At 35.7% G+C, this 22812-nt stretch overlaps 3 protein-coding genes and 1 long non-coding RNA gene across 5 annotated transcripts; 3 read left to right on the top strand and 1 right to left on the bottom strand.

Annotated features, from left to right (window-relative positions):
• Positions 1 to 269: 269 nt before the first annotated feature.
• LOC148909163 (uncharacterized) lies at positions 270 to 22590 on the top strand. The gene is made up of 5 exons (XM_089033504.1): positions 270 to 357; positions 12235 to 12459; positions 17947 to 18192; positions 19730 to 19969; positions 20440 to 22590. The coding sequence occupies exons 2-5, from the start codon at positions 12246 to 12248 to the stop codon at positions 21864 to 21866; spliced, it is 2127 nt and encodes a 708-aa protein (XP_088889630.1). The 5' UTR covers positions 270 to 357; positions 12235 to 12245; the 3' UTR covers positions 21867 to 22590.
• LOC148909166 (uncharacterized) lies at positions 1497 to 4792 on the top strand. Of its 2 annotated transcripts, XM_089034339.1 has the most exons (4): positions 1497 to 2377; positions 2458 to 2570; positions 3671 to 4160; positions 4335 to 4792. In XM_089034339.1, exons 2-4 carry the CDS (start codon positions 2484 to 2486, stop codon positions 4790 to 4792), a joined length of 1035 nt encoding a protein of 344 aa, XP_088890465.1. In that variant the 5' UTR covers positions 1497 to 2377; positions 2458 to 2483. The 2 variants fall into 2 exon arrangements, with proteins under 2 accessions (XP_088890465.1, XP_088890464.1); XM_089034338.1 differs by having other exon boundaries at positions 1497 to 2570.
• LOC148909164 (uncharacterized) lies at positions 4785 to 7808 on the bottom strand. Its single transcript, XM_089034337.1, has 5 exons — positions 7264 to 7808; positions 6860 to 7185; positions 6010 to 6157; positions 5705 to 5906; positions 4785 to 5615 (listed from the first exon to the last, which is right to left on the bottom strand). The coding sequence occupies exons 1-5, from the start codon at positions 7474 to 7476 to the stop codon at positions 5293 to 5295; spliced, it is 1212 nt and encodes a 403-aa protein (XP_088890463.1). The 5' UTR covers positions 7477 to 7808; the 3' UTR covers positions 4785 to 5292.
• LOC148909165 (uncharacterized) lies at positions 6157 to 7036 on the top strand. Its single transcript, XR_016120498.1, has 2 exons — positions 6157 to 6425; positions 6537 to 7036. It is a non-coding gene; the product is annotated as an uncharacterized LOC148909165 (long non-coding RNA).
• Positions 22591 to 22812: the final 222 nt, after the last annotated feature.

Below are 22812 nucleotides of genomic sequence, written 5' to 3'. Positions count from 1 at the left end.
CTATTTCTTGGAAATCTTTCTCGGGGAATTATATGATGTCAGGTGTCACGCTCCAAAGGTAAATTCCCCTAATTATAATTCATTAGTCCTGAAATCTTTAATAATTCCTGACCAATAATGTTAAATTATGCAGAAAAAGAAATTATTTCATATAGTAAAAGTATTTCATATAGCGTGAATCAAATTTTTTTTTTTTTTTTAAAGCTAAAATATATTACGTCAACTTGGGATTGTGTGACAAGTTTTCTTTGAAGCCAGGAATTTCCTTGAAGGAGCTGGGAACTTTTTTCCGGGAAAAACACATCAAGTAATATTACTTATGCTGAAACGAAGAAAACCGAGGCAATTCTTTCAAAGGTAAGATGGACGAGCCCGAAGTTCAGTTAGTTGCTTAAAATTTTTCCCTGTCAAAGTACGAGTTGGCGAAATATTAATACACAAAGATCAATGTTTACAAAGGGTGGATCCAAAACTACTGTAATTCAGAGCGAATTTTGAACGAGTTTTCAGAGCGAATTTTATTTTCGCTCGCTACACTAAACTAATGCGTCAATTTAGCTGGATTTTTTATATTTTTTGCTTTGATTATGCCTAGATTCTAATAGTTTTTATTTCAAATTTTCTAAGCGTTTAGACAGTATTACAACAGTGCTAAACAGTGCAAAAACAGTGGAATTCTTTAACGACGATATACAGTTTTCTCTTCCATCTTCTCGCGATCTATTGGTTTTTCCTTGCTAGAGTTCATTGACTGTAGAATACCCTATATTTCATATACCGGCTGCGTTACCAGCGTGGTTGGTCCTTGTAGAGTAGTAGTTAACACATCGGACAAGAATACCGAAGACGTGGGTTCGATTCCCACCAAGGGCATTTGATATTTTTCTCTTATTCTCTCTGACTGAAGATTTGTTGTCCATGTACCTAAACAAGTCCGAAAATTGTTCTTGCATGCATCATAAAGCACCTAGAGCACCTAGGTTCTTCGCGATTGTGTGAGCACGTACAGAATACTTTTCTCACAGCGAGAGAGTACTTTGAACAGTGTGATTTTTCCATGTATTAATTATGACGGCTTTTGAAGTTGTTTAAAACCAAGAAAATGATCCAAGCTATTGTACTTTTTCAAGAAACGATATGCAAATTCACAATGTTTATTTTTCCGTCAAGTACAGAATGTCACAACAACAAGTACATTCTTGGTCCGTGTAATGCGTGTACCTTATGGCCATTTGTCTTTTTGATAAAATTGAATTATCGATTTATTAAATTTGGCCCCAATTTTCGATTTTTTTATTGTTTAAAATTAAACTTTGAATTCCATTTTTTCAATTTTCGAGTTGTCGTTTAAATAGTTGAAGAAATTGACAGACACAGAGAGAAAAATCCCACACCTTATGGCCATTTAAGGTTTTAGCAAATTAAATTGTTAACTTTTTAGTTTTTGAATTCATTTTTCATTTTTTGCGCTAAAAAGACTATCGTTCCGATCATCACCCTCCCATTTTACCCGCTTCAACATAACCAAAATCAAAAATTGAGGTAGAATACATAAATTGAAACTACTATTTTTTCAACTTGATAAACTTTGATGCACATACAGACAGATGCATATCAGCCAATCAAAAGCGTAGCATTCATAACCAGGCGGCCGACACAAAGGTAGAACAACAAGCCTAAGAGGTGCGTCTAAGGCACCGCGGCGTCAACATGCATAGTGCTGTGTTGATGTTTCGGATCGAAGGGCATTGTATTTGCCTCTAACGTTGCATCTATGATCGATATGGCTGTTCTTAAACCTTGGGGAGTACAGCCAACGGTCCCCTAATTGCCAGCAAAACTTAACACCTAGTGATTTTCACATAAATATCAAAACAAATGAAATCTGCGTTCCTAAATCAGTTAAAGAACTGATTCCACCAATCAGAGACAAGCGTTCTCACGCCTGAAATGGACAAAGTATTAGTGAATACAAGACTGTAGATTTTACTGTAAGAGGAGACAAAAGAAAGCTTACTCCGCTTAACAGGAAAATTACACAAAAACAGAAAGCAAAAAACTATATTTCAAAGACATATAAATTAATATTAATCGGTAGATACCCCCCCCCCCCCCCGACGCTCCCGCCGTTGTTTGTTTTCACGTGCAGAAACTTTGTTTGTGATATCAAGCGATAGCTTTGCGGCCTATGATCGATTGGATGTGAGCCAACACTGTGAAAGCTTATTTCGGCAAATAAAGGTGAAGAAATCAAGTCTGTCATTTAAGATGTTTTTGACAGCAATTGACACACCTGGTATAATCATATGGTCTTTAGACCAGTCAGTACGACCTTATCTCATGAAGAGAAGATTTACGTGAAGAGAAAATTACGAAGGTAGGTCGCTTTAGAACGAACTTTTTTTATTATTTCACTGCTTCCTTCATTGCTCACTTGTCAATTAACAAATTTCTCAGGTATTTTCTGGAACCCTGACAGGAAGATGTCGGTTTACTTACACAGAGACGAGAAAAGAGTATGTCTTAGAACGCAAGATCTGACAACTGAAAGAATAAAGCTTATTTTTCAGGTAAGCTATTTATATTTTATACGTGTAAGTTCTTTATCCTCAAAATGTTTATTCATTTATAGAAATGCGCCATAAGTTCCCATACGTTTGTGAATAACTAATGTCTATTTGGCATACTTATATTTTAAGATTAAACTATTCGGATCGATCGGTAAAATGATAACTTTAAGGACGCATAAGCCTGAGAAAAGTACTTTCACTTTTAGGAGAATCATTTTAATCCTACTTGGCCGTACTTGAACAAACAATTATTCCTGTATTCAAAACTGTTGGTTTAGTAATTTCATGTTCTCCTCTTGTTCACTTAAATCCGCTAACAACTTGTTAACTCTCTAAAGGAATGTTCTCACGGAAAACTATTCAGTGATGTTTAATTTTTAGTTTATTTTTTAAACGACGATATCCTGTCAATTTACACTTTTGACATGTTGATTAACAGACATGGGGTTTTTCATATTACCCCCCCCCCCCCCCCCCCCTTGGCGCCAATGGAAAGCGCAAACATATTCCTCCACCATCCACCACCATCGGCCGACTAACTAGTATACAGCTTAGGGGCATAGACAGGAGGGCCCAGCACACCCCATCCTTTTGTAATTTTTTAGCGCAATTTAGAGCAATGAGATTGGGTTATCGCGAGTGACAGTTTAAAAGTGTTACAAATTTTAGTGAATATTTGCCATTTGTAGAAAAGGAATGATAAATGACATCAAAACAATGTTCTCGCTGTAGCCCGACTTTAACTTTTATGATTTTCTGTCCGTTGGTCTGTCTATCCATTCATTCATATTTATTTATTGATTGACTAATTCATTCATACATTCATTCATTTAATTTTATTATCTATCTTATTTATTTAAATAATTGATTAATTTATTTATTAATAGATTATTTATTTATTTATATTTATTATTTATTTCTCTTTATTTCTTTATTTGTTTGTTGATTGATTGATTGATTTTATATTGGTAACTGTATATGTACGACGTACAGCATTCTCCGTCTGTCAATAAGTGAATAGACCCCTTTCAGTTCTATTGTTATAGTTCTATTGTGAGTGGGACTGACATTGCTAATTGATAATAACTTTTTCCCTCTAGGTCAGTCCTGAAACTGTTTACTTGAAGGAAGAGTTTAGTGATCTGGTAATAATTCCAGACATAGATGGAAGTTTTCAGCTGGCCGGTTTACAGGATGGTCATTGCTATGATGTTGAGGGTTCACCGCTACAGTCGAGTACCACCTCTAGACTTTGGTCATCAACATCATCACCTGTTACAGCAACTTCTGCCCCTGTCTCCAACAGTCTTGCACTTTCTTACAGTCCAGCATTTTCTTCAGTACTGGCATCTGGTAGTGGACATGCCAAACGCAATCTATCATTTTCCCTAAAGGTCGTTCTGGCCAAAATGACACATAACGGAGCAAAGGTGGAGTTTATCGAAGAAGACCAAACATTCGTCACCTTGACTGAAGCAACCGCAAATGTGCCACACATAACAGCAATCGTGAAAGATGCTTTTAACAAGCCAGATATAGTCTTGGTAACTTCCAACGGGCTAGCTGTCAAAGATTCATCTGGGACCCAAGGTAAGAGTGCAGGAAAACGTTTATCGGATATCGAGCTACTTTTATTTCTAATACAGTTTACATGCATATGGAAAAAAACGATATTATACTTGAGCTTACAAATATTGAATTGCGTGTCTTCGTGTTCTTTGTAATTGTTTTGCTAAGCCAAAATTTTTAATCTGTTTTTTAAAGGGTTAATGTTTTGGAAAGTTCCAAGCCGAAAAATTTATGCCATACGAAAAGAGGAAGCAAAAGGCACGACTGTGAGACCCAAGAGAAAACATAAAGAATGTGAATATAATAATGAAGATGACCTAGATTTCCTAAAGAGCCAAATTGTTGAGCTTGGAAGAGTTGTCCAGGGAATGTCTGTTAAACTCGATGAAATGCACCAGTTAACCGTGTCAAAAGGCGAGGGCATGAAAGCAGCAATTGATCAGTTCCTAAAGTGCAAGATATGTCTGTCGTCACCAGCACAAGCACCGTGTGTGTCATCATGCTGTGAAATAGTAATTGGATGTGCAACTTGCTTAGATAGGTGGCTGGAAGAGGATGAAGAGAGAGGATGCCCTTGCTGCAGAGCAGCAAGGTTTGACTTCAAACCAGTCAAACTCAGGGGTGTGGACACTATCGTACAAGCTATTTATTAATAAACTTTTATTAAGGAACACAATGATAAGCTAACATAACCACTAAAAAGTATTTGTTGTTCATATCATATTAGCCATTAGGTGATTTAGCCCTAATAGCTGCCAGTTGAGTTTTGGTGGACTTTATTTTTTTGCTAAGAAAACGAAATTAAAAGATTAAGAAAAACAAGTGTTAGTCAACATCAACGAGTGCCAAGTCAGAAGACAAAGAATGACATCTTAGCAATTTATATTATTACCCATTTAAAGGTGGAAAATAGTTGGCGCCAGTTGAGTTTTGGTGAACTTCCCGTTTTCACGAAAAGTGAAAAGACCAAGAAAAAAGGTCAAGCTACATATTATTGTGTTTTGTTATGTTAAAAAACCACGGTCATAAAAACTCTATTGCAATATAAGTCATTTGATTGACGTGTAACACACTGTGGGTAGAACTCAAATACTATTAAGACTTTCAGTAAGATAATGACTAGGATAATTATATCCAACTCTCTAGTTTACGCTTATGCTTGTGCAGCAAGCGACTGTGATAAAGTAATATAATAAATTAAAGCTCGTTGAAATAAAGAAGGATTTCCATTTACTAGTTGATTAAATATTGCTTCATATGAAGCAATATTTTGGAGAAGCAGTTGCTCCCTCTGCGTCGACAGCTCCTGATTTCCTTGTAAAGGATCCAGACCAAAACTGCCAAATCTTGTGAGATTTCCTCCATTACCTTCATAGATCTGTGCTGCAGTCAACCCATCAGGGACCTGTTCTTCTGTCAAATTTGCAGTTCCATTATTTGCCTTCATCATTTCAATAGGTGTTTTCCTTTTCCCGCCTTCATTATACAAAAAAGATATGAAAAAATCTTAATGGCATCAGAATTGTTTCGGGAAATTAAAATTCCACGTAAAACAACTGTCTTACTTGCAGGTCTGCAGTTCCATGACTGAATTAGACGATTGATTCCAACTTGAACCACGTGGGTTGTAAATGTAGAAACGCAGAACTTTGTGCACTCATCGTCCATTCGCAATTGCCCAGCCTCCACCATATTGTTTAGACAGCTCTTTACTGGGTAGTTAGCTCGTTGGTTGACCTCGCTCCAAAATCTTTCAACTGGAAGATTCTTTCAGGGAAGAATTTTGAGAGTTAATTTCAGTTATCATATTCGTCCACAGTATTAAATTAGATAATATTTTCTTGAAGATTATAAGCGATGGCATTCGTACCTTTTTTGAAGTCGTTCGTCGATGTGGATCTTTAGTTGGGTCATTTCTAAGAGGAGCAAGCAATTCTTGCATCCCCAACGATAGGTAAAATTCGCGCCCTTGATCTGTTCTTAGTTGATCCCAAAGACCATACTTCATTACGACAGACCTAAGGATTGGAGTTAAACAAATATTAGAATAGAATAAATAGATTGCATTAAAATTCGAAATTTCGTAAAACACATACGAATTGGGACGGGTTTTTAAAAGTCGTTATAGCATGGGCTACATTTGTATCAGTAATGTAGTGAGGGCCTCTTGGATCCCTTAACGTTGAATAGATTACCGCTGGCCGTCATTAGGCTCAGCCATGACTCGGCTACCGCTGACCAGTGAATGCTAGGTCGGCCATCTTGGATTGTCTGTTTTGCTCATTCGTGAGTAACAGGACTCTTTTCATTGTTAAGTCAGTCTCCTGTAATGTTAATCGATTATCAATTATCATCGTTCACTCGTAATTTACCATTATACCCCATTGTATTTCATAGGACTTGACATCGTCATCTTCAAACAAGTATTGCTTCATAACAAGGTCACATCTAAAATGATGAAGCACTCGAAAGTAGTGATGGTTTTACTCGAAAGTTTATATTACTTAAACCATCACTGCACAGTCACTGTAATAACTGTTTATATTTAATATTTATTTATATATCTTTCTATAAAATCTAGGATACTTGTAAATATAAACAATTATGATTTCTTATATTCATTTCTATTTAAAGTGTGTAAATAAATTGAATTGAATTGAAGGAAAAAATATTTAGAATTCTGCAAACCATAGGACCATGTTCAAGTAAACCACTAGTACCTGTACACATTTTCATAGATGGCAATGTTGTTTTTCACTGGCATTGTGCAAAATCCAACTACCATCAGGGAATATCCGTCAATAGCACACACGTGTGTCACTCCATAGTCAACCAGCTTCTCATTCTGGTCACAGTGTAGTTTGTGTCCAAAATAAAGAGCTTTATATGGAACAGGATTACGTAATCTTGCTGTGTCGTTAGCTCGAGCTCTGTGGTAATGTGGAGCAATTTCCCTCGCTGTTTCCGATAACCGTCTTTGGCTAACGCGAACGCCATTTGATTGAAAATAACCTTTTAGCATTTTCCTTCCATAGGTTGGACCCAACTAAAAATGAAGTTCAACATGCCAATTTAGAAACGAAAGAGTTGAGAAAGAAATATTACAGTTCTAGATTTACTATACCTCTGATATTGCAACCGAAACGGCTTCTTTCAGGTGCTGTTTCCCAAGTCCAGATCTGTAGTGAATCTCCTTTTGATTGCAAAAGCGTCGCACCGACCGCTCGCTTAATCCCCTCGTGTTGGGAAGCAATTCGTTAAGCACCTTACTAATTTCCTTGTATGATTTTCCCTCAACTACAAGCGTTCGGATGAATTCAGGATCAAATCTTTCCATGATACGTATGTCCCCCTACCTGGAGTCACGTACTTTCAGAAAGGAAAATTATAAAAACAGTACTCTTGCGGTCATACCGTTTTGGTAGCTCGCTTATGTATGCTACGCCTGTGATTGGATAAATGAAACAGGAAGTGTATACTTGGCGCCATTTTAATGACCGGCAGTTGTCTGCATTCAACAAAGATTAACGTGGGAGAAAAATAGTATTTCATTCCTCTTCATTTAACTTTGTTTAAATTTGGGATTTTAAAATTGGGAATCGATCGGAACGATAGTCTTTTTAGCGCAAAAAATGAAAAATGAATTCAAAAACTAAAAAGTTAACAATTTAATTTGCTAAAACCTTAAATGGCCATAAGGTGTGGGATTTTTCTCTCTGTGTCTGTCAATTTCTTCAACTATTTAAACGACAACTCGAAAATTGAAAAAATGGAATTCAAAGTTTAATTTTAAACAATAAAAAAATCGAAAATTGGGGCCAAATTTAATAAATCGATAATTCAATTTTATCAAAAAGACGAATGGCCATAAGGTACACGCATTCCGTGTAACACTCCACAAAGAGCTTTTCAATTTAGTTGGCGTGAATTGGACATATGAAATTTGCCTGATTTTTGAATTTTCATTTTTTATGATCATGTCAAAATTCGAAAATTATCTCATCAATGTCAATTTTCAATTTTCGAATTCAAAAATTAAAAATCAAAATATATATTTGAAATGACTTTTCGATATTTTGATTTTGTCCTCTGAAAACGAACTTTGGAAAAATATCCTGTAGACAGGGGGAGGTGAAGATTAGGCGGACTGAGGGTAGGTGGGTCCACTAACAACAACAACAATAATAAAAAACATAGAGGGAGGGGAGGCACCAAGAACTCACCTACTGACCGGACTTTTACGGCACGAGGTTTCTAGTTCGTAATCGTATCATCCCGGCTTCCACTTTGTAAAAAAAGGCGCGAGATTGAAGTATTGTTACTTGTGTTGATTTGAACGACATGGCTTCAAGCAGAAGTGTTTTAGATCCTTATGAGCACGAAATCAAACAGCTTATAGAAGATTTTGGATATACGCTTCGTGAAGTTGGAGTGTTTTTAACCGAGAATTATGGATTACGACGAGGATGTTCTGAAAGGAATCTACAAGTCTTCTGTTCTTTGAGAGACATTCATCGGCACGACTACGGTAGGAAAAATCAAAAATCACCAATCAGATAACAGTAAAGCTAGACGGAGATGAACTGATAACAGCATTAGCCAATGAGGTTATCGCGTTCTCACGCTCCATACTTGTCTTCCAAAGTGGCCTAGGTAGTATAGTCGAAGCCGGGATGATACGATTACCAACTAGAAACCTCGTGCCGTAAAAGTCCGGTCAGTAGGTGGGTTCTTGGTGCCTCCCCTCCCTCTATGTTTTTTATTATTGTTGTTGTTGTTAGTGGACCCACCTACCCTCAGTCCGCCTAATCTTCACCTCCCCCTGTCTACAGGATATTTTTCCAAAGTTCGTTTTCAGAGGACAAAATGAAAATATCGAAAAGTCATTTCAAATATATATTTTGATTTTTCATTTTTGAATTCGAAAATTGAAAATTGACATTGATGAGATAATTTTCGAATTTTGACATGATCGTAAAAAATGAAAAGTTCAAAAATCAGGCAAAGTTCATATGTCCAATTCACGCTAACTAAATTGAAAAGCTCTTAGTGGAGTGTTACACGGACCATTCTTGTTCTCCATTTATAATATATATATTTAGGCACTGCCTAAAAGCGGAACTCCCAATACGGAAGTCACAGGGAGAACAATTTGAATGAAACTGAAAGGTAAAAATAAGATCGGGGAAAAAATCTTCGATTTTTTAAAATTCGAGATGAAGATAATTTCTCCCATAATAAAAACCATGCAGTGAAATCGAATCAAAATGCAGTACATTGTTTTTTGTTTTGTTTTTGTTTTTGTTTTTGTTTTTGTTTTTGTTTCTGTTTCTGTTTCTGTTTCTGTTTCTGTTTCTGTTTCTGTTTCTGTTTCTGTTTCTGTTTCTGTTTCTGTTTCTGTTTCTGTTTCTGTTTTTGTTTTTGTCTTTGTTTTTTTTTTTTTTTTTTTGCGCGAGTATACTCTCCCACTTCGAAATTTTGTACACAACTCACCACCACCCTCAGGGGCTAGTTTTGTTTTTTGAAGATTTGAATCTCTTTTACTTAAAAAAACGAAAGATAACTACAGATAATCCAATACAGTATCAAGTTTAGTGAAATTTACCTCGGTTGTCTTTCATTGAAATCGAAAATCTGGAGATTTAGGACAAATCAAGACTAAAAACAGACTTGGAAACTGGTTAAGGTGAGCAGAAAATAAGCTTACTTTAATAATTACACTTGACAAGAACAACTGAGACAAAATAGAAAATAATGCAAAAGGCAATGCAAAATACAAAATGATTAATTTCTTTGTCAGTAAATTGGCGTTTGTAAATGTTTTTTAATATTTTCTTAGCTTTTGAAAGTGAAAGTCTAGGTCTTTATACAATAACATATCTCAACAATACAAATTTAAGCTCGTTTTTATAATCATACTTGCTCGAACAGCTTAATAAACAGTTGAATATTTGGTGTAAATTTATATTTACACCATGATCTTGATTCAATTAATGAGAAGCGCGCGCCGAAGTTCATGTTCATTTTTGCGACGAATTCGAAAGTAAAACATTAAATCAATGCCAGGCACACAAACACATTCGATCTTTCAATTTTTGGTTCTTTGAGATTGAAGCCTTACGGCCATAGTTTGCGCTCAGCCGGTATCCTTTCTCTCGAAATAATCGTTTGCGAAACAGCTCCAGAATCCTTGTTCCCGCGACCCAAAATAAGAAGCGATTTCTGATTGGCTCTCGCCCGGTTGACTACATGACTACAGCGTCAGTCGGTACAAAGCGAAAATGGTCTAATCTATAGCATGTCCACGTGCACCATCGTAACATTCCTCCCTCCTAAAATAAGAAGAATTTTAAGGCAATTTTAATTACAACCACCTCTTACTTTTTTCAAGTTACTAATTTCGGTCATGTGCCATTTTCAAATATTATGTTTTTATTCGTATTTGAATTTAAATAGTCACGCAAGGTGCGCGCGAATCCCCTAATTATACCATATACCATGCAAACCGGCTTGATTGCAGAAAGGTAGTGTAATACATTTATACAGATACTTAATGAGATGCAAGATATGAAATGAGATGTAGAATGTAAACATGCTTAAATACGATTGCTTAACCACTACATTTTGTGGAAAATACGTTATTAACTTGACTTTGTGCAATACTTATGCCTGATATAGAGCAGTTTTCGTATGACTGTGAAAAGCTCAGTGCCGTAAGCGTGACGTAACGTGACCGTGATGCTTTCTATAATTTTAATTGGCTAATTTTTTTCACGCGCGATATGATTGGTCTAAACGTTCCGTGATCTTGGCGTGACCGTATCCGCGCCGTGAACTTTTCACGGTCATACGAAATCTGCACTATAATTGAAGATAAATAACACCAAATAAGTTACTTTTTTACGTTCTGCATCTCATTTGATATCTTGCATCTCAATAGATATATGTATAAATGTGTACTACAACCTTTTTGCAATCAATTGTATATATATATTTATTTATTTAGCAATTATTCGCCAAAGGCGAAGTAAATATTCTCCATATTCACTGAGCCTGAGGCGAATAATTGTTTAAGCATATACCAACTTATTTTTATATACGATAATTCAATAAAAACAAACAAACAGAAACTTTTAGTGTGCGTGACAAATTCACGCATAATATTTTTTAGCAAAACGTTAAGCAAAACGTTTAGGTCATACCTCGTTGCCTTTTTAGTATTGATAGGAATGGCATTTACTTTCATTTTTTCAATTTCCTCATCGGAAATCGTAGCAAAACGATTGCCGGCAGATGCCATTTTGTTGCCGACTCAATATTCCGAAATTCAGAGGTGAGTATCGTACAATATTCACCTCCAATTAACCAATGAGCGCGCGCGTTCTTAGGAAGTACAAACGTTGGTATATGCTAAATATATATATATACTTGATTGCAAAAGATATCAAATGAGATGCAAAACTTTAAAAAGTAACTTATTTGGTCTTATTTATCTTCTATTGTATCAAAGATAAGTATTGCACAAACTTAAGTTCAAAAAATATTTTCCACGAAATGTCGTGGCTAAGCAATCGTATCTAAGCATGTTTTACGTTCTGCATCTTATTTGATGTCTTGCATCTCATTAGATATTTGTATAAATGTATATTACAATATTTCTGCAACCAAGTGTATACTCAATTGAAGAATCGTCGTCGGGTTCAGAAACATAGAACATAGAAGCTGAGACCGAAATGGCACATGGGAAGTACGTTAATTAGATGAATGCTGTGACCGGCGACCCGTGGCATCATCCACTGTTTTTGATACGCGTTTGGCATTCTAAACCGACTGCATGGATGGCGCAAATGAATAATATATGATATAATTATGTCATTTCCCATGTGCCATTTCGGTCTCAGCTTTTATGTTCTGAACCCGACAACGATTCTTCAATTGAGTGTGTATATATATATCTTTTTTCATTGAAAGTATAATTCAGGATATACCTTCCCTGATAAACTCTTTCAATTCCTCTTCCCCTCACCAATCATAAGGTAAGGTCAACTTTATTTACGCACGCTAGCCTAAATTAACAAATGCCGGTTTCCATTAGGGGCATGTAAAATGAAGGAAGAAGATAAAATAAAGGAAGAATCTGATACCTTTGACGAAGAACCAAGTTCTTTGGTTAAAGTAACTGGATTTTCAAGCGAAACCACGAAAGATGGACTGCTTAATTTTTTCGAGAACACTCGAAGATCTGGAGGAGGAAAGATCAAGGATATTCAACTAAACGAAGTTGAGGGGATCGCAGAAATTATATTCTGGTCTAGTCAAGGCGAGTCTCTTCTTTTCAGTTTTTGAGGGGAAAAAGCGTGCCATGGGAGGGCCCCATATATCTCCTCCCACTCCTCTATTCTTCCATAAGAATCTCTTTAAGAAAAGACAGGTGGCCAAACAGATATACGTTCTATTCATTCTGCATTTCTTCTACATTGGATTTCTGTAATTCCTTGTCTTATGGGCTTCGTAGATCTTCTTTACAGAGGCTTTAGCATGTTCAAAACGCAGCTGCAAGGGTTGTTAGTTTCTCTCGCAATTTACACTGGTTACCTGTAGAGTTACGCATTGAAATTAAAATAATTTTACTCGCCTTTAAGAGGCCGTCTCCGTAAGATCGTTCCACTGGGTTTCGATTCCAAAAATACTTTTCGCTCATATTCCTACCATGAAAAGTATTATCTATCCCTACTACTAAAATGAAGTTAGATTGGTCAAAAAGTATTTTTCCTTCTTATTTTAAGGCGTTTCCTTTTCGCCCCTGTTATCGGGTCTTAATCGCTTGTCTAGATCTGGAGCGCAATAAATGTGTTATATGAAGTGCGCCTCAAAATTCTATCATTTAGAATCAGAAACTTAGCACAAAATTGAAAATTCTATGCCTCTACTTACGTTGAAAGTAAGAATAACTCTTTTAGCTGCTAATATAAAAGAAAAGCTAATTCTTATTTGGACTAGTTGAAAACCGAAATCAAAACTCCCGAAAACATATATAGCTCCAAAAAATGCCTAAATTTAAACTGGCTTGAATATGGGTTTAATACATAGATGGAGAGTATTTTCGGAGAATTACTGAAAAAATTGCAATAAAAAGCGATTTGAAGAACTTACGGCCTGAAGATTTTTGAGCAAGTTTGCGAAGTTCTGGTTTTGTTGATGATGTAAAGCGGCAACCAAAAACGATTTTCGAGTTTTCTCCGGTTGAATTGGTTTAATAAAAATCAGCAGAATTACCCAAAGTAATTTCGAAAAGAAATACCCTTTTTCATGTTTCAAGAAAAAGGGTACCTTTTTGTTCTTGCATGTATGGAATGGAATGTGAAATCTCGAAAAACATGCCAGTTTTGACGCAGGTTTTTGGTATTTTAATTGAAAAGTGGAATTGCCGGAATGATCCCCTGATTCTTCAAGTAAATATTTTGAATCATAGTGCTTGTGATTCGATAACTTGATATAACCAGTTGTATAAATACACACTGATCAAAACGACTGAACAACAGACAGTTGCCGACGACTATGAGCAAGAGGTAAATTACACTTATTACTGGGATACCTGTGGATCAGTCATAAAATGTCTTTGTTTTTTTTCCTGTCTTATCCACGACAACATGGGAAAGCTGCGCAATAGTACCCAGGGGTCTTCAGGAACTTACCCAAGAGACCTTTGCGGGCATCTAATGTGGGGTTCACATCCATAGTGCAATCGATTATCATTTACCAGGATGTCAATCAATGTCACTATGTTGTCAAATGATTATGAGTGGGCGGAGCTAGCAGATCACGTGGCGGGCAAGGTGACTTTCAGACCCAAAGTGGGTCCCTACCCTAGACCATTGTGTTATCCTCGTGTACATGACATATCAAAATGGACTATTTACCAGGGGAAAAGGGTTTGAACATGATCTTGCTTTTGGTTTTGGTTTTTATTTCGTTTATTTAGGTTTAGTTACTGGAAAAATCAACGGATGCCAAAGGGTGAAGCATCCATATGTGGACTATTATCTGTAACTATTGCCCTTTTCAAGGTTGCGCTAAAGACTGGTAACGGGTAGGACGCGCTAAATCCTGGGGCTGTTTTATAAGAGGGCGCATTTTTTCCCCAATTTTGTGGAAAGTTTAGCAAACTCTCTAATAAAAACACAGACCGAAAGACAAACTAAATTAACGCGATTCAAAAATTAAAACCTGTAAAATGAAAAAGGTAAATTGCTTCCCAAAATATCCGAATGATTCAAACGCAAATTAAGGACATTGTCCAGTCTGGTCGCATATATTTTAACATTCTAGATTTCCAGCTCTCCATCTCCCGTGCATGTCTGTTTATTCATGAGTAGTCTTTCGTGAACCAAACGCTAACATGGAATATAACTAGCACACACAATCTTGTATTACTGCTTTAAGATGATCGATCAAAACCATTTTTTAAAATCTCTGGATCGATAAGGCAAGTCAAAATGGTCAAGCATAGACTTCAGCATAGGAACGTTAAATGCGCCCAGCTTTTCCTTTTTGTTCTGATCGCATAAATCATATGGCGTCACGAATACTGTCAACTAAAGCACAGCACTCGTTTTCTCGTACGATGGCTTCGGTGTCCATGTCGTCATCATCTGCTTGCTGTGGGTTTTCTCCTCCCAAAATATCTTGAGTTTGGGTTCTTTGTTTTGATGCAAGACGCGAAAAAAATTTAGTTATTTGCGTTCTCGTCAACCATTCTTCTCTTTCAAAAAGTCTTTCATTCTGTTTATTACGAGCATTACACATTCTTGGGAGACTTGCTCAGGGTCAGTCTTATGTTCAAGTTCTTTTCGCAATTTCAAACTTTGTATGGAGAATCGAATACCACCCGTCCTTAGTATGTTTATGTGCATTGGAATGTAATGCTGTGGTAGACCTGGGTGGAAGAATTTTGTCATAGTTTTCTATGGAAGAAAACTTTCCAGCCCAGTCAAGACGTAGATTATCATACAGATTAAGGTTCTTTCTCAGTGACCTAACGCTCATGCTCTCCTATTTCAATATGAAGCCTTAGTTCAGAAAACAAAGCGAAAGCAAATTAAAACTGCAACCATCTTCTGGACATAAGAACATGCAAGGCTAGTCAACTTCAGTTTCTTTTTCTCTTAAGCCTTTTTTACCGGTTGTCAGCCATCTTTCTGTGCTTTCAAAAAATTATCGACTCTCTGCCAATTCGGATACATTTGTAGGTCCTTGATGGTTGATAAATATCGATTTCCATGGAATTAGCTGACCTGGTCCAATGTCAAACGCTTTCCAAACCCTCAAAATCTTTTTTTCGTAATGGAAGTTGTGAAGCCTGCTAATATGATCTATTTTATAAATGTCTAGATCTTTACTCGTCTCTCTAAGATACAAACTGCTGCCGTCGTTTATTTGACGGGTCTGTTTTGCAAGGCCTCTCTCATGCATGCGGCATTCAAGATTTCGTGTCCTTCGGCACAATACTTTCTAATTACTGATGCATTCATAGGACAAAGAACACGGTCACAGATGTCTTTCCCTATTGATGTGGCTCAGAAAAGTCATAGCGCACAATTACAATTCCAACACGATCTCCGACGTCTTTTATTGCTGTTATTTGCTGATTAAAATTATAACATCCAAATTCGCCGGATCGCAAGAAGGTTTGTTTTTATGTTGGGTAATGTTGTCTTGATGTTAAGGAGGAAGCTTAAGGAAGAAATCCGTGGAGTATTAATTGCGCTTCCTTGTTCATAAACGATACCCTTAGGTAGCCTGTGGAATAATATTATGACGTCTGTGGTTTCAGGCTTAGAGAGGCGTTTATTTCTCGTGTTGACTGTTAGAAATTGTAAATTTAAAAGTACAGAAAGTGGTATAAAATGCAAAATGCTCTAAGACAGTGGTCATAGCTAGAAAAATTGCGATAGATTTATGACTACCTTGGTCTGAGGGTCAATTCCCTCACGCCAGGTCTGCGATATCTGTATTTAATTTCAACATGTTGGTATGTTTTCTCTACATTTGTCGCAGATTGCTAGAACAGAATATAACGTTAGGTAACGTTAGGCGAAATAACTAATTTATTAAACACAGTATAAAATAGGAAATATTGATTTTCGATTAATTTCTAAAACTCGTTCTGCTTGGAATAAAAGAAGGTAGGCCATAGTTCTACGAATCGCTCTTTGCTGCAATTTTTTTCAGTAATTCTCCGAAAATATCCTTCATCTATGTATTAAACCCATATTTGAGCCAGTTTGAAGTGCCACAACTGAGAATTCAGGCATTTTCTGGAGCTATGTTTCGAGAGTTTTGATTTCGGTTTTCAACTAGTCCAACTAGAATTATTCTTTGTTTCAACTTTCAGTAGAGGTATAGAACTTTCAATTTTTTGCTAAGTTTCTGATTCTAAGTGATACAAGTATTTTTCGGCGCACTTCAAGTAACACATTTATCGCATTCCACTGAGACAAAGCGATTACGACCCGATAGCAGGGGCGATAAGGAAACTCCTTAAAATAAAAAGGAAAATCAGACCAATCTAACTTAATTTTAGTAGTAGGGATAGATAATACTTTTCATGGTAGAAATATGAGCGAAAACTATTTTTGGAACTGAAACCCAGTGGAACGATCTTACAGAGACGGCGTCTTAAAGTCTCTAATGCTGCACTATTTTTGTGATTAATCAGTCCTTATTGCTCCTTCTCGTTCTTTAAGATCTTCTTTTTCAAATCTACTGATTAAATTGCCTTACAGTCTTAAATCATATACAAAGAGGGCCTTTTCTTGTGACTGCACCTGAGTTATGGAAGTAATTATATTCCTTCTATAACGTTAAGTCTTGTGTTTCTCTTTCTTCTTTTCAGCGTGATCTTAAGACCTGGTTTAAAAAATGTTATATTCATGTTGTTTTTTTATGAAATAAATAGAGGATATTACATGGGCGCGCGGAGATACGAAATTTATCTTCGAGTGTTGAAAAGATGTCTCACGAGTGAGCGCAGCGAACGGGTGAGAGATTTTCAACACGAGAAGATAAATTAATGTAATATTCTGTTTATTATATAATTATCCATAAAATCAACTTAATAAGCTTTTTATTATTATGACTAACTAACTAATAGCTTAAATACACATGGTAACGATATTTTCACATGTGAAAATAACATGTTATTTTCACATATATATATATAGTTTACTGTATATATTTTATTTGTTATATTTTTGTAATTATATTGTAATGCGCTTTAGATCATTTATATGGATAGGGCGCAATATAAGTTAATAAAATTATTAACTATTGTTATTACATGTGAAAATATCGTTATCATGTGTATTTAAGCTATTGGTTTATAAATAAAAACTTTTTGTAATAATAAAAAGCTTGTTAAGTTAATTTTATGGATAATGATATAATAAACAGAATATTACATGGGCGCTTGGAGATACGAAATTTTTCTTCTCGTGTTGAAAATCTCTTTTCAACACGAGATCTTTTCAACACTCGAAGATAAATTTCGTATCTCCAAGCGCCCATGCATGTAATATCCTCTATCAATGCAATAGTTTTTAATAGTAAAAACAATTTAATTAAATATATTTGAAAATGTTTTCTTGTTGTGAAATTTAATATTTAATAATATTGTTTAAAATTGATATTGATATTTTTTGATCCATCCATCCATCCATCCATCCATCCATCCATCCATCCATCCATCCTTCCTTCCTTCCATCATTGTATGGTCGTTTGTTTGTTTATTCATTTAATTGACATTCAGATGCTAAGGCAGTTGTACAAAATTACAACTTGGAGTTGGATGGTACCAAAATGACCGCAGCTTTGATGAAGAAACTTCCAAAAGAGCTCCCAGTAGACCAAAGGAGACTACATGTAATGGGTCTAAACGATACGACTACAATGGACGGGCTCAATTCATTCTTGGAGGAAGTCACCGGTGGTGAAGTTGAAAGCATGCTCTTTGGTAGTAATTCTGATTGTTTGGTTTCTTTTAAAGAAACGATCGGTGAGTTGATTCTTCAACATGAAAAGAGGTAAAAAGACCGTTGAATTTAATTTTTTACGGCTCGGGGCTTATCATCATTCTGCGTATTAACCATTACGAGGTTTGAGGGAATAAACTGGGTCGAGTTGACATTGCAGTACACCTTGTGGGACGTCTGTTTCGTAGTGCACATATTTCTAAGGTGGCTTCTATTTCGTCCTCTAAAACAGCCCCAAATTTGTTTGATTTCGTTTGAATTAGGGATAAGATGAAGTTTGTCAAATTATCCTATGCTTTTTAGGTTTTGAGAATATGATATCATGCAGGAAAAATGGTCGCCATTTTCTAGACTCCAATATCTTTTGAAGAAAAAAAAATTGAAAACAAAATATTACTTCACTATCAAAGGTCTTTCAATCCAGACAACAACAACAAACAAAAGGGAAAAAAACAAAAACTAAAACAAAAATAAAAACAAAAACAAACAAACAAAAACAAACAAACAAAAACAAACAAACAAACAGCAAGTCAGAACATTGGAAAAAATTGCCAATACATTTTGAATAATTGCTCTTTTCGGTCTTTTTCTATTCCAAAGCAAAAGGTTGTTCTTAAAAGTAAAGTTATATAGCACAAGTAAGCTGCGTGATAAAACATTCTAAATGACCCTGTAAATCTTCTGTTCTTCGCAAACTACTGTAGTAGCGTGTTTTCGAGGCTACGAAAACTAAGAAACCATTAGTGAAGAATGTATAGACCAACACATGAGCTTATAAAATCAGCAAAAATACGGTTCTAAATTTTAACAAATTCCTATGAATTTTATACCAAAATATTCAGGAAAGCCCGGGGTTTTCAAATCCACTTCTGTTTTTTTGACGGGTTCTGTTTTATGTCAAGGAGAGACGATTTTCTAGCTTGACCCCGGTTATGTCATGCATTTTCTTTTGTAAAATACATCCAATAGCTTACATTCAACTCAAAAAGTACGGTGTTTTTTTTCAATAGAATTCAATCTAAACCATATAATACAGTCCGTGAATAGTCGAATTAACTGAATCCACTTCTGCTCTTTTGCCTAGATAGTCATTATTTTGAGAAAAGATCCAAAAACCGTGTTTTTGAGACATAATTTGTATGGGCTCACATGAGGGTGAATGAGCTTGAAATCGTAGCTGACCAAATGTTAACAGTTTTTTTTTTGATGTTAATAAAAGTGGCACTTGAAACCACTATTTAGACAGTAGCATCCAATTTTACATAACTATTTTAAATGGAATCCAGCTGATATAACATAACTGATTTAAACAACAAAATGAAAACAAAACAAAATTCTAACATATTTTAGGGAAAAGAAATAAAGGTTTTTTTTTAAATCATAGAATGTAGCTTGGATATATATTTTTTAAGGCATATGATTGAATGGATAAATGAATGTTTATGATTATGGATATATTGCAATTCATTTATGAACATTCATTCATTTACTGTCTAAAGAGATACTTATTTTCATAAATAATACATTTATTTATTTTTATTAAATTCTCAACATTTGCAGACTTCCACAAAGTGCAAAGGATGTGTAAGAACAACCTCGATTACAACTACCTAGGAATTGAAGAAGTCAAGATATGTGATTGTATCGAGGTGTCTGGACTTGCCCCAAAAACAACCAGGGATGCCTTATTCTACTACTTCAGAAAAAAAAGAAATGGCGGAGGAGACGTGAAACGTTTCGAGTTCGAAAACATCGATGTTTCCAGGAGAAGACTGCTTATATCATTTGAAGATCCAGAAGGTTGGTAGTCAACAATGGTTAGCATCGCAATGCTTGTTTTTAGGAGGGAGGGCAAAAGGGATAGATAGAGAGTCAGAGAAAACATTACCTAGAAAATATTTGAAAAGTGCATTGAAAAACTTGCCCAACTTAAACTGAATTGACAAAAATATTCATAGATTCAAACATTTTCTTCCTAAAACTAGTTCTATAGCTGCATAGGAAAGGTGCTCCTCATAAGCCAATCAAACAATTAAGTTATCCTAAATTTTTTTTCTGGTAGTCGTTTTAGCTAGTATGTATTTCATACATTTCATTTCAGACCATGTGTCATTCTCTGGAGAATAAGGCTCTTTGTTTAAGTCGCATCGTGTGTTTAATTTTTATTGTGTGGAAACGTTTACCAAAGAAATGATGCTCTAGGGAATAATACGTGGTGTGACTATGAGAAAATATTACGTCAAAGGTAATAAAGCTGATTATATTTTCAGTCCTTGAATCCGTAATGAAGCAAGATCACATTGTAGACGATGTACGTCTAACTGTCAGGCGTTACTACCCATTCCTTGGTGAAACATCACTGAACAACCCGGCAGGCCCAGAAAAAAACCATGTTATCAAAGTAGGCCCAAAAACCATGATGGTCATCAAGGATTTCCTCATCCAAGAATTTGATAAGCTTGTCCAAGAACGCCACGTAAAGTACACGTGGCAGCAAGAATCTGGGGAGATTGTTCTTGGTTGTGATGAACCCAAGATGGACAAGAAGACATGGGAGAATTCCTGTGCAGCTGTTGTTGCCTACATCAACCAGATTGTGACAGAAAAGATTACTACATCTCAAGAAATCTGGAGGCAATTATCGAATGAGGCAATGGACAAGTGTTCTGAATTCGAAAACCAAATAAGCATACTACATGTATTTGAATTTAAAAAGAAGGAAAATTCAATAGTATTGAGAGGAAAGAAGACCGATGTCTGTGGCCTGGCGAAGCAGTTGCAAGATTTAGTGTCTCGGGTCGAGAAGCAAATAGTGATTGAAAAAAGTAAAATTTCGAAGAAACTTGAACTCAATGAAGTGCAAATGGACTTGCTGATTTCTAGTGGATATGTTGATGGACTAAAGACAGGACACGAAGGCCTTGAAGTGACTGTGGTAAGAGATTCCAATGATCAAGTAATTAAACTACGAGGGCTTGAAAAAGACGTGAATGAATGTGCTGCCTTTGTCTGGCAAACGCTCTCCAGAGTTGAAGAAGATGAGATGGAATTTTCCAAATCTGTGGTCGACATTCTTGGCACTGAAAAAGGAAAGGCATTCATCAGCGCAAGTTTCAAGAATAACAGCATTGAAGCAATCATTAGTTTTGACAGCACGTCTTACGCCAGTCTTATGATCACAGCAATGGATCGGGATCATATTGATAAGGCAGTGGAGTTTATCAAGAATGTTACGATAGAAGAAAGCATTCCACTTGATAAAGACCAAAAAAAACTGGTTGAGACTGTTAAATGGAAAGAAATCAAGCATTCCATCCAAGGGTCGATGCTGTTACAAGTTAATGAAGAGCTAGCAGCAAGTACATTGTGGATAGTAGGTATCAAGGAAGAAGTCCACGAGGCTAAAAAAAATCTTGAGAGATTTTTCCAAGATAATGTAGTCTCAGACAAAGTAATTGATGTGGGAACTGGTATCCCAAAATATCTTTTTAGATTTGAACTGGATTCAATTAAGAAGATCGAAGAGTCCTTAAGGAAGTATTCAGTTAAAGTGACAAAGATAAGCGATGAAAGCGATGGCACAATTTTGGTTTCTGGTACGAAAGAGGGGATCATGCGGGCCTTTGAAAAAGTTAAGGTTTTGGTAAATAACATTAAACCGGGACTACAACGTAATGTTCCAGTTTGTAGAAAATGATAGAAGCCACTTTTATAAATTTCCTAGCAAACGTGGCTTGAAGTTAGCGAATTTAGATATCACAAGTTTAACTAAGCATATTGATAAATTGAGAGTCATAATGTCTGACTGCACTTTTGATATTTAGTCCCTGAACTAGACAAGCCTTGATATAGTAGTGAAAGACGAGTATGTCTTTATCCGCCCTAGCTATGAAATGATACGACACCTAGGGAAACTAATGGCAGATTGGAAGGTACGTGGCGTCTGCTTCTTTATTCGTACTATAATACTATCAGTTATAGCATGCTCTATCCACTGAGCTACCAAGTCTCATATTAGACTTCAAGGACAAATTAGGCGGGTTTATCGACCCGATAGTAGAGATAGTAGATTGTAGAGATATATGTGTTTATAGAAACCCAGTTTTGTTTAGGTATGTTATATAATTAAAATAATCATATACTGCGAGGATCAGCTCAATTTGATACATTACAACCGCAGTACAAATATATATTTCATATATATTCTCATACACATATATGGCGAGTTAATAGCAAAAATCTACTTTAAATATATCTACTAAGAATATATTTCTTGCAAGAAAAGGGGATTTTTATCGTTATTTAGTGCACTAACTTACCTTTTACCACCAAAAACCTACCCGAATCCTCCATCTTTTTTTACACTCTCACATATCTAAAATCCTGTATAATTAAAAAAAGTATTTAGAGCATTTTATAAAGTGGGTCATTATGTCAATTCTAAATTACTATTTCAATTATACTACTCACTTATTTATCCTTATTTAATCTATGGAATCCCCATTTGGGGAAATACTTACTCTTACACTAAAAAACCTCTACTTGTTCTTCAAAAGAAAGTTTTTCCCATTATTACCTTCTCAAAATTACTAGTCCTCTTTTTAAAAAGGTGTCTATTTTGAAGTTAAATGATCTTGTTTCTC

This window comes from Actinia tenebrosa, unplaced genomic scaffold (assembly GCF_029948245.1).
Source record: "Actinia tenebrosa isolate PJP-AT-01 unplaced genomic scaffold, QUT_ActTen_1.0 PGA_scaffold2__45_contigs__length_23673736, whole genome shotgun sequence".
In the NCBI taxonomy this organism is placed as follows: domain Eukaryota; kingdom Metazoa; phylum Cnidaria; class Anthozoa; order Actiniaria; family Actiniidae; genus Actinia; species Actinia tenebrosa.
Note: the sequence above shows the minus strand (reverse complement) of the source record. Positions and strands in the feature narration are given on the sequence as shown.

What these genes read in the sequence shown, in the direction of transcription:
- LOC148909166 (XM_089034339.1), top strand. Translation starts at nt 2,484, where the DNA reads ATGTCGGTTTACTTACACAGAGACGAGAAAAGAGTATGTCTTAGAACG. An exon ending in GAATAAAGCTTATTTTTCAG is followed by an intron (nt 2,571 to 3,670) that starts GTAAGCTATTTA and finishes TTTTCCCTCTAG; the next exon opens with GTCAGTCCTGAAACTGTTTA. An exon ending in AGATTCATCTGGGACCCAAG is followed by an intron (nt 4,161 to 4,334) that starts GTAAGAGTGCAG and finishes TGTTTTTTAAAG; the next exon opens with GGTTAATGTTTTGGAAAGTT.
- LOC148909164 (XM_089034337.1), bottom strand. Translation starts at nt 7,476, where the DNA reads ATGGAAAGATTTGATCCTGAATTCATCCGAACGCTTGTAGTTGAGGGA. An exon ending in ATCTATGAAAATGTGTACAG is followed by an intron (nt 6,158 to 6,859) that starts GTACTAGTGGTT and finishes TCCAATCCTTAG; the next exon opens with GTCTGTCGTAATGAAGTATG. An exon ending in GACGAACGACTTCAAAAAAG is followed by an intron (nt 5,907 to 6,009) that starts GTACGAATGCCA and finishes CTTCCCTGAAAG; the next exon opens with AATCTTCCAGTTGAAAGATT.
- LOC148909163 (XM_089033504.1), top strand. Translation starts at nt 12,246, where the DNA reads ATGAAGGAAGAAGATAAAATAAAGGAAGAATCTGATACCTTTGACGAA. An exon ending in TATATTCTGGTCTAGTCAAG is followed by an intron (nt 12,460 to 17,946) that starts GCGAGTCTCTTC and finishes ATTGACATTCAG; the next exon opens with ATGCTAAGGCAGTTGTACAA. An exon ending in TTCTTTTAAAGAAACGATCG is followed by an intron (nt 18,193 to 19,729) that starts GTGAGTTGATTC and finishes CAACATTTGCAG; the next exon opens with ACTTCCACAAAGTGCAAAGG.